The sequence below is a fragment of the Triticum urartu genome, chromosome 5A (genome assembly GCF_056163025.1).
Source record: "Triticum urartu cultivar PI428250 chromosome 5A, HENAU_Tu73, whole genome shotgun sequence".
NCBI lineage: Eukaryota > Viridiplantae > Streptophyta > Magnoliopsida > Poales > Poaceae > Triticum > Triticum urartu.
The window spans coordinates 462,040,985-462,051,329 of record NC_141877.1 but is presented as its reverse complement, the minus strand read 5'-3'; the positions used below and the strand labels follow the sequence as shown (position 1 = coordinate 462,051,329).

Sequence of the window (10,345 nt, the reverse complement as noted above, 5' to 3'; positions counted from 1 at the left end):
ACTTGCGGAAAAGTGTGTTTGCATTACTGAAACTTCTATTTTTTTTTCTTTTGATAAAGAACATTTCATGTCATTGATATATCGAGGTGATACAACCGCGTTGAAAGAATGCCCGGCCTGTGTGCCAGAGTGCTCAAGTCCAAGTATATCCCTAACCGTGATATCCTTGACACCGTGTTTGCATCGGATGCTTCCCCGGCTTGGAGGGGCATTGAATTCAGACTTGAGCTGTTGAAGGAGGGTCTCATTTGGAGAGTAGGTGATGGGAGGAAAATCCGCATTGAGAGGGATAATTAGATACCGAGGCAAACAGGGCTTAAGGCAGCAAAGGTCACCAGGCGCTCTAGATTACGCTGGGTGAACCGGCTCATTCACATTGATAGGAATGAATGGAACGTTGAGTTGATTAACCAAATGTTTCCAGCCTTTGACGCGAATGAAATTTGCAGAATAAAACTCCCTAGTAGAAAAGCAGAGGACTGCATTGCATGGCATGCGGAGGGATCAGGAATTTTCTCGGTGAAAAGTGCTTACCGGCAGCTGGCAACACAAATCAAACAATGAGATAACCCCCCGGCGTCCAGCTCCTCGTGCACAGCTGATGAAAGGAGTATTTGGAACCTAATCTGAAAGTCAAATGTCCCTCAAAAGGTTAAGGTCGCAGGGTGGAGGATCGCCACGAAGTCACTTGCGACAAAACAAAACAAAATGCATAGAACCCTGGAGAAGATGGCCAGATGCTCCATTCGTGGGGTAGAGGATGAGAATGAGTATCATGCGGTAATTGCTTGTACCAAAGCAAGAACACTTAGGTCTGAAATTCGCAAAGTCTGGCACCTCCCGTCAGAGAACAGTTTCCGCTACACAGGAAATGATTGGCTCCTTGTTTTGTTAGACGCATGCGATGAGATTACGAGGGCCCGGTTCCTCTTGCTGATCTGGCGAGCTTGGCACCTTCGGAATAATTGTGTACATCAGGGAGGAAAAGCATCAATTTCGGTCTCGGTGGATCGCCTAGTTAAGTATGAATAAGAATTGAGGCACATGCATTTGCACAGGAGTGAAGGAGTGCAGGCATGGCAAATATACCCTGTACCGGGGGATGAGCAAATCACAAAACCAAATCACTGGGAGCCCCCTGGAAGTGGCCGGTGGAAATTGAATACTGATGCTTCATTCAAAAAAGAGGAGGGTACATGCACAACTGGCTGGGGGTGAGAGATTTGACAGGGACCGTGGCCTTATCGGGGTGCATGCAAGTTGGCCCCTGCATCCTGTTGAAGTTGAAGCCCTGGCAGTTGTGGCCGGCTTGTCGGCGTTGAAAACAAAGTTCAGAGGCAGAGTGCTTATTGAAACCGACTGCGCCACACTAGCGAAGCGACCGGAGGCTGGTGCCTTGAACATTTTGTCGCTTCAGCAAATTATCACAGATATATAGGAGAACAGAGCTGCTTTCCTCGACTCTAAGGTGATAATAACGGCTAGAACCTGCAATGGGGTTGCTCATGCTTTGGCTGCCCATGCATGGGACAATGGAGACATGCTACTGACAGACAAAGTGCCCTCTCAGCAAGTGGAACTAGTGAGGTGTGATCAAGCCAGGTGTAATAGTATGTAGAAAGTCTTGGGCTTTCCCTTAAAAAAACTTGGCAAGTCTAGGTTTAGTGGATGGCAACTTATTTAGGTGCAAACATCGTGGCTACTTCTTTTTTCTGTATAAGTGATGACAACTTTAGTTTGTCATGCAGGACAAATATAGGGTTTCATGGACAACAACTTATTAGGTACAAACATCATGGGAACTTTTTTTTTGTATATATAGGTGATGTCCACTTTAGTTTGCCATGCATGGCAAATATGGGTTTTCATGGACATCAACTTAAGTAAATATCTACCTTTTATTTTTTTTTTAAGTTGTGGCAAACTTAATTTCTCATGCATGGCAAATCTAGATTTTGATGAATGGCAACTTAGTTTCAAACATCATGGCTACTTTATTTTGGTGTCGGATATGGCAAACTTAGGTACAAAATACCCCTCCCAGCTTGTTCGTGTTCATACAGCAAGGCAAATTCATTTTTTTAAAGTATGGCAGTATTAAAAAAAAAATCATAATTTGACGTGTGGCCTTTGCAAACATTTTTCTAAAATTGCCACATGTTAGAATACACTTTCTTTTATTGTTCATAATTTGCTTCACAAACATTTTTTTTCTAAAATTGCCATGCGTTAGACAATTCTTTTTCTAAAGTTGCCATGATGTGTAGAAACAATTATTTCAAAAGTTGCCATGTCCATGATTTTTCCAGAATTAGATACAAACAATATAGTTTGCCATGATCTACAATTTTAAATTTGCCATGTGACAATTACATATTTTAGCAAAAAGCTTGCCATGTTTTGTATAACAGAAGTCCTAGACTTGCCTTGTCACAATATTTTTTTTCTTAAATTTCCATGATTAAGGCAATTTAGCTGTCCAAATTTTCCATGTGACATTTTTATCTAAACTTGCCTTGATTTATGAGTTTTTTTCTACGATCTGCCTTATCACACCATTAATATTTTTCCAAATTTTGCCTAGCTTTTGAAGGACAAAATGCTACATTTCCATGTGACCAAATAGAAAGCATTTCTCTAAATAGAAAGCATTTCTCTAAAACGGAAAGCCTGATCCCGTTCACAGCAACCTGATAAGAAGATGGATCTATTTCAAAGCAATCTGATGATGGAAGTTTGATCAATTTCGAAGCAATTTGATATGGGAGATTAATCAACAAGATAGATAGAGAAAGAATAATAAGACGTACTCACATGATTGAAGAGCAGAGCAGCTCGTCCCTTCAGCGATCGATTCCTTCGTGGAACACGCCCTTTTTCCGTCAGTCTGTTCACGGGATTGAAGAGCAGAGCAGCTCCTCCCTTCGGCGATCGTTTCCTTCGTGGAAAGCGCCCTTTTCCCGTCAGTTTGGCGCCGTTTCTTTGTTCTCGCGCCATTTTCCCTGGTCTGGCGCAGTTTTCCCTCTCCCGTTCCATTGGACTGGGCTGGATCATTCTCGTGGGCCGACCGTGAGCTCTGTTTCCCTGGTTTCCACCTGCTCCCGTTGGATGGCTAGCGAACGGTGACACGCGAGCGACGTCCCTCGGCAGTAGATCGAAGTACGTCAGAGGATCTCGTTCCCCCCTCCCCTCCCGTCCGCCGCCGCCTTTCTACCCCACTTTCCCGGCGCCAGCTTGTTAGATCCCGGCGCCAGCTTCAGGTATTCATCCGAACCTCCCCTGGCCTAACCTTTCGTCTGCATACGATATGCGCCCGTGGCTCACAGCTCCTACGGCGCGCAGGGAAACGCCTGTAGAATTAATTCGCGTACCGACGACGGCCGGCCGCCCGGCCCTAGATGTGAGAGTTGAACGGGTGGCACACAGAATTAGATTTGATTTTAGTGGTGCCGCAGGTATGAGCTTTCGATTCTTGTCCTTCTGGCCAAACCATTGGGGCGCGTTTGGTTGTATTGCCCAGCTTGCCTATAGCTGAGCTAGCTTAGCTCGGCTGGGCTATCTTTGCCTTAGCTGCGCGTTTGGTTCAACGCCGTTGCTGGCAAGAGCCAGCAGCTAACCGTTTGGCTGTGTTGAGGGCAAGCTAGCTCGTCTTGATAGGATCCAAATACTACTCCCTTTGTCTCATAATATAAAAACGTTTTTTACACTAGTGAGGGACTAGTAGCTTACTAGTTGAAGGCACGTGCGCATTATTATTTGCAATTTTCACACGAACAAGAAGAAAATTAATACAAACTTAGTACTTTCTACATGAATTGCCTTAGCTTTGTAACCTCATGCCGAGTTATTAAGAGAAAACTCATGCTAAGTTACAATGTCCTGATATTTTTCACTTTCTTAAATTGACAAAACATGTCAAGAAATTCTGGTTAGCACTTACTTTACTAACTTGCAGTCAGTATACACAAAATGGCAATTAACGTCATGGGATTATATTTTGGTTAGAAAATGATCATCTTCATGTAGTATTCTACGTCACTTGGCTGGAATTATTAAAGTATTATTAGATATCTTCTAAGTATCTAACAACAGTTGCCATAAAATTGCATGTACGTCCATATTGTATATGCATGGCTCATCTTTTTATGTTTTTTTAGAGAAAAACATTTTTTTATGTTTTTTTAGAAAAAAACATCTTTTTATGGGTTTTTTTAGAAAAAAACATCTTTTTTATGTTTTTTAAGAAATAAAAACATCGGTTTTATGTGCTATAAAACAGTCGTCCTGCTCGCCCGTCCCACCTGGGCTGAATGCGATGTTCGGTTGACAGCCTGATACTCGGCCATACGGGCCATGAAGGTTGTCACTGGGCCAGCTGTGCCACTCCATACAGTTTTAGAAAAACAACAACGCCAAGCCCAGGCCACACGCCACTGTTTGCTGCGTCTGCCTCTGACCGACTGTCGGTTTCGAACTAACTGGAGATTAGCAACTATAAACGAGGTCACGTGTCATCATTAGCAGAGGATCACTGTAGCTTAATTACCCGGACGTCACACCAAAGACCGTCGCGGCGCCGGTGAAGCGCACGACCTCGCCATCCGATACTCGCGCTCGCCTCGTCCAGTCTTCCTCGGCAGGCACGGCCATGCTCGCATCTGGCAGCCATGGCCACACACAGCAGCATGTGCGGATGTGCCACGCTCCACGGCTCCACCACGGTGGGGCTCAACAATCGGTTTCTTTCTCCACGCATCCAGCCATCCAGGCCAGGGAGGTTGGCATGCAATCTATTTGCCGAAGGCGGCCGTGGTTTGTGGAGTTTTCCAGAAGAAGTGACTGACTTTTAGGTTGGCGGGAGGACTGTGAGTGGCGAATCCATGTGACCTCAGCCGTTCGATCCAACATATTCGACGGCTACAAATGAATTATTCTGCAAGGGGCAGGTACAACTGGTGAGACGAAGGTAGATTCAAAAAATTGTGTACTATAGTAGTAGAGATAGAGATAACAAGTGCATCATCACTACAATACCTTGAAAAAACAGTGAAACAGCTATAAGCAGATCAAGTTGTAAATAGTCATGCAAAAATGCAGCGCAACTTATGATGATTAATTTAACACACTGACTGATAAAGAATCTGAGTAAAAAGCTTATTGTTCAGGAATGAATAACTCTGTGACATCATTACATGCCTGCATGAGGAGGCATGGTCATTATCTCCCTAGGAGACGATGCCGGAAGACATACAAAATAATCCTGAAAGTTTGCAGTGAAATGAATCACACAGCAGGAGGAACGGGAACGTATTCAGGAAAGTTATCACCGATCCAGCACCCAAACTCTTGAATAGCAGCCATCGGTCTCCCCTTCAACATGGAAGCCACTCGTTCATTGGTGGCCACAGATGTCTGTAGCGCAAGTCGGATGAAGAGAGAGTATTCTTCAATGTCATCAATTATTTTGATTAAATTCTCATTCGGGTTGGTATGTGTGTGGAACGCATAGTATCCGACATACTATGTTTTTAAGGCGTCCGTAAGGCGACGCCTAGGCGTCGAGGCACCCCCCCCCCCCCCCCCCCCCAGCGCTTTGCAAATATGCCCGCTTTAGGCGCCTAGGCGTCGCCTAGGCATCGAGGCGCCCCCCCCAACGCCTTAAAGCGAAGCGTCGCCTTAAAAACATAGCCGACATATCACGCAGCGCGTCATGTCTTGAGCTGCACTCTCATCACACTTCACCCACTTACCTTTATCACGTTTGCCACCTCTAGGACGCTTCGAAGACGAGCATTCATTAGTGGTGTCGTCAGGAACATAATCTGAATCATAATGTGTTGCAGGATCAACCTTAACATCACTCATATTTTCTTCTCGGTATCACCAATAAAATCCTTGTCACATGCATGAACACGGTCATAGGGTGTTTGAAGGACCGTGAACTCTCCGGTAGCATGCTTATCCTGAAATATGAACTCCATCTAATCAATGTTAGCAATAGGCACATTGATATATTTCCCCCTTTTATCTTTGTTCTGGAAGAGAGAAGTAGCACGAAAATGTTAGTTAGCTACAAAAGATAAAATATGATACTAGATGGAAATATAATTTGACAAAGTTTATATGTAGCGCTCACATTCTTCAACCAAACACACCCTTGATCTTCGGTTTTGCTAGAGCACGTCTAGATGTGCCCTAAGTATTGCACATCAAAGTGTAAGTCCTATGTCATTGATTTTACTCGGAGATTCATGCAGGTATTTTCCTTTTTCTTTTGCTTTTCCTTTTTATGTTGATTGAGTCACTTAGATTTGCAGTAACTAGACAGACCCTTTGATCTTTCTATTTAGAGTAATCATGATATTTTAGTTTTCGACAAGTGTTAATGCTACTGTACTAACTTTTTCCTTTTGATAGCCACGATATTCAACTATTGGGTGTGTTAAATTCTCGAGGATGATGAATCGTCAGTTTGCGAATATGATAGTACACAATTACCCCAAGGGAGTTTATTCCCTGCGCCGGATCAACCTCATGGAGTATCTCTTCTACCCTTCAACAGAAGCTGCCGAAAAGGCAGAAGTGAATAAGAAGGGATGGTTATCCACCATGTTGAAAGGGAGCCCCAAGCAGAGTCTGCCCAAGACGAACATCAACTTCTCATCACTGCCTAACATGGCCGACTTAACTACCAGGCATTTCTTCTCCCTGCTGAGAGGGCAGGGGGAGGGCTCTGTCATGTTTGTCAGCCCTAACGTCCACACGATGATGTACGACACTAGCACGGACTTCGTCTTTGGCATGCCACAAGCCAACTTCTGTAAGCAGAGTGACTCAATCGCCCTGTCCATCACTCGGCGGAGCTATGGCCAGGACAACCACAAGCTCTATGTCATAGGAAAAGGAGAGGACAATGCCTTGTTCGAGGTCTTGAACTATACCAGGACAACTGATCTGAACAACTCGTCTTGGTACTGGCGACCTCTACCCTGCCCGCCACTGTTTCGGCCGTGCCTGCCTGGCAGCAACAGCAAAGTTTGTCCTCCCTCTGCAGCCGCTGTGTTGGATGCCGCCACAATATGTGTCTCATCTGTGGATGCTGGAGCCTGCGCCTTCTTTGACACGGCAACGCGCGAGTGGAGGCAGGCTGGCAGCTGGGTGCTGCCCATCCACGGTGCGGCGGAGTATGTCCCTGAGTTTGACCTCTGGTTTGGCCTCGACGATGTCATTGGCAACCCCAACCATTGCCTGCGTGCTTTTGACTTTGATTCCTCCAGGCGACCGGTGGTGCGGCACTCCTGGAACTATCTCAGCGTCCTGCCCGATGAGTGGTTGCCGCGGCAGAGGCACCTGCTAAACATGGGCTCAGGCAAGTTCTGCATCGCCACCAGCTTTCGAAATCTCTTGAGGCACACCTCGTGCAGACCACTTCATGGTGCAGTCAATGAGCTTACTGTCTTGACCGGCGTGGAGGTGGTGCGCAATGTCAATGGTTTCCAGATCATCAAGCACAAGTCTGAATGTTACAGCTTGGAGGACAATAGAATCCACTGTGTGCTCTGAGGAAAACTTATCTATGTTTCACTGTTATTGGATGGATCCTTCCATGTTTTTTCTTCTCAGATGTGAATGAAAATATTTGCTTACCTTTTATCCCCATGGTTGAAATAGGCAATTGATGGCTGGAAGAATAAATGAAAACATCATGCATGCTGTGCATCTTTCTTTATGAAATATTGTTTCTTTGGTAAAATTTAGAAATTAAAATTGTTGGTCATGCTATCTGCTTAAATTCTAGCATATGTTTTTAGTTATTTTTTACCTCTGCACTTGAGCCAACTAGTAAAACTTCATCTTGAGGATTTCTCCGTTGTTTCTCCTTCTACCTTTATCTCGAGTGGAGAATGCGCGCCCGCCTTGCCCCTAGCAGACCACACCCGCCATTCTTTGTGGTAGTGAACTGTTTTGGTATGCTTGCTTCTTCGAAGAGTATTCCCACCATATGATTTTGTGACTTAAACTAGTTTATATTTTATTACTTAACTATTTATGCTCAAAGTTTGACACTATAGTACAGGGGGCTCAATAAACCCGGACCGAGTGAGTGTTAATTATCCTGCTTTGATGCGCTTGTTATTTGGTGAGTTTATTTCGCTGGTTCTTCCACTTTCATGTTTTCATCGTGTTATGAGGCCGCCGCTATGAATCCGTCTGGTGGTAACTTTGGTCCTTGACTCTGATCGTTCTTGTTTAGTATTTTGTAGTATCTATACACTGTTCAGCGTGCGCGTATCGGCATTTTATAGAACTGTTTTTTTTTCATTGGCTGTTTTAGCTAATTATAATCTCTACTATCAAAGGAGAATCGAACGTCGTGATGGTTCGACCTCCCACATCCCTCGTACAATTCTCACTTACCCCGCACGATAAAACGATTCCCACTTCCCCCACGATAAAAAGAAAAAGAAACCCACGTACAAAAAACAACCACGATCAGGCACCCACGTCCCTCACCCCATCTCCCGATCCCATCTGTCTACCGAGAAAAATCCCTCGGCCGTCCAGCCCGAACTGCCGTGCCGATGAAGGAGCCCACACCGAGGAGTCCCTCGATCCAATCCTCGCCCTCGCCATCGCCGTCGACCCCGCCCCTCTTCCCTCCGCCGTTTAGCCCAAACCGTAGCGCCGGTGCAGGAGCCCAGGCCACCCACGTGAAGGCAATGGCATAAGCCGTGTTATCGTCTTATCGAGGTCGAGGGGTCCCTTGCACCAATCCTCGCGCTCGCCCTCACCGCCATCACCGGCGGCCCCGCCGCTCTTCCCTCCGCCTTCTAGCCCGAACCATCCCGCGCTGGTGCAAGAGCCGAGGCCACCCACGTGAAGACAATGCGTAAGTCACCTCATTTTGGTCGAGCGGTCTGCTGAGCCAAACCTGGCCCTCACCCTCGCCGGCGTCAGCGGCCCCGCCCGTCTCTAGGTGGCCAGTTACTCGATCTCGGTCATCCGACTCATCTCGGGCGAGTATGTCATTGGTGCGGACGCCGTGTCGGACAACAACAGTGCAAGCTCATCGCTAGCTCATATGAGTCTTTGGTCGGCACCCTCCTACTGCCGCTCTCTGTGTTGGTGCCGACACCACACTCCTCACTTTTCTTAGACAAAGGGAAAGACGAACGCCGGCGTCAGCAAGGTTGTCACTCCCCCTCTCTCTTTAACTCTCTTATTTTATTTTTACATCCTTGTCACAATATTGATCTGTGTTGCTATTGTTGTCTGAATGAAGTGACCTGCTGTTGTTGTAATAACAGAAGTGAGCTGCCGATTTTTGAATGAACTTGACTTGTTTGCATATTCTTGTATGGGCAGAAGAAATATAGAATTGACCTTGTGTACTAACTGTTGTATGGATGTCGGTGGCCATCACCTGTCAAAGGAGGGTCACGCCAGATGTTGTGGAGGTGACGCACTCGGCCGGCGAGGAGCTCCGGGTCAATGACGGTGGTGGCCGATGAGCAGAGTCTACTCATTGAACAGGTCATCCACCGTCATGCACATTCTTTGCTTCGGAAGAACTTGGACTTATTTGATTTGGTAGTTGTGTTGGTGTCAAATTAGCGACCGCACCATTTGTTTGCCAGGTCTTTACTCCAATGGAGTCACTGAGGTTGAAGTAGAATAGGAAGAAAAAAGACATCATTGCATATTTGGGTTCAGTGACATCTTCCATATGTTCTTGATCCCCAGATATGACTTACTTCTATATGTACTTTTCTTGCTGGTGGAACATAACTAGAACTAATATTTTGTGTGGTTTTACCATGTTTTAATTGTTGAAAAAAATTTAGAATTTGATGCATCATTGAATATTTGGGTTCAGTGTAATGCTTCCATATGTTCTTGATCCAGAGATATGACTTACTTCTATATGTACTTTTCTTGCTGGTGGAACATAACTAGAACTAATATTTTGTGTGGTTTTACCATGTTTTAATTTTTGAAAAAAATTAGAATTTGATTGTCCTTCGTGGGATGCTCATGTTGCATTGTTCAGTGACTGCTTCAGGATTACGGGAGGAAGTTGGAGTAAATCCTTGTGTTTGGCTTCAATTTTTGGGTTTGGATATCTACCCAACATATAAACTGACTGCTGTACAAGGGAAGTTCTGTATTTGTGAGATAAGTTTCTATAATGCAGAACTGCAAGAATAACCCTAGAACCATCTTTACAGTCTGATGTTACTTAATAATAAATAATTAGTTACATATACCAGAGGATTTAAATGCTTAGCATTTCATGTCTTAGTTAGAAATTGATGTGTGATTTCAAGGCTCATATTGGCTTTTC

At 45.1% G+C, this 10,345-nt stretch overlaps 1 protein-coding gene across 1 annotated transcript; it reads left to right on the top strand.

Annotated features, from left to right (window-relative positions):
• Positions 1–3,113: 3,113 nt before the first annotated feature.
• On the top strand, positions 3,114–7,653 carry LOC125509724 (uncharacterized). The gene is made up of 2 exons (XM_048674747.2): positions 3,114–3,260; positions 6,418–7,653. The coding sequence occupies exon 2, from the start codon at positions 6,457–6,459 to the stop codon at positions 7,561–7,563; it is 1,107 nt and encodes a 368-aa protein (XP_048530704.2). The 5' UTR covers positions 3,114–3,260; positions 6,418–6,456; the 3' UTR covers positions 7,564–7,653.
• The last annotated feature ends 2,692 nt before the right edge of the window (positions 7,654–10,345 follow it).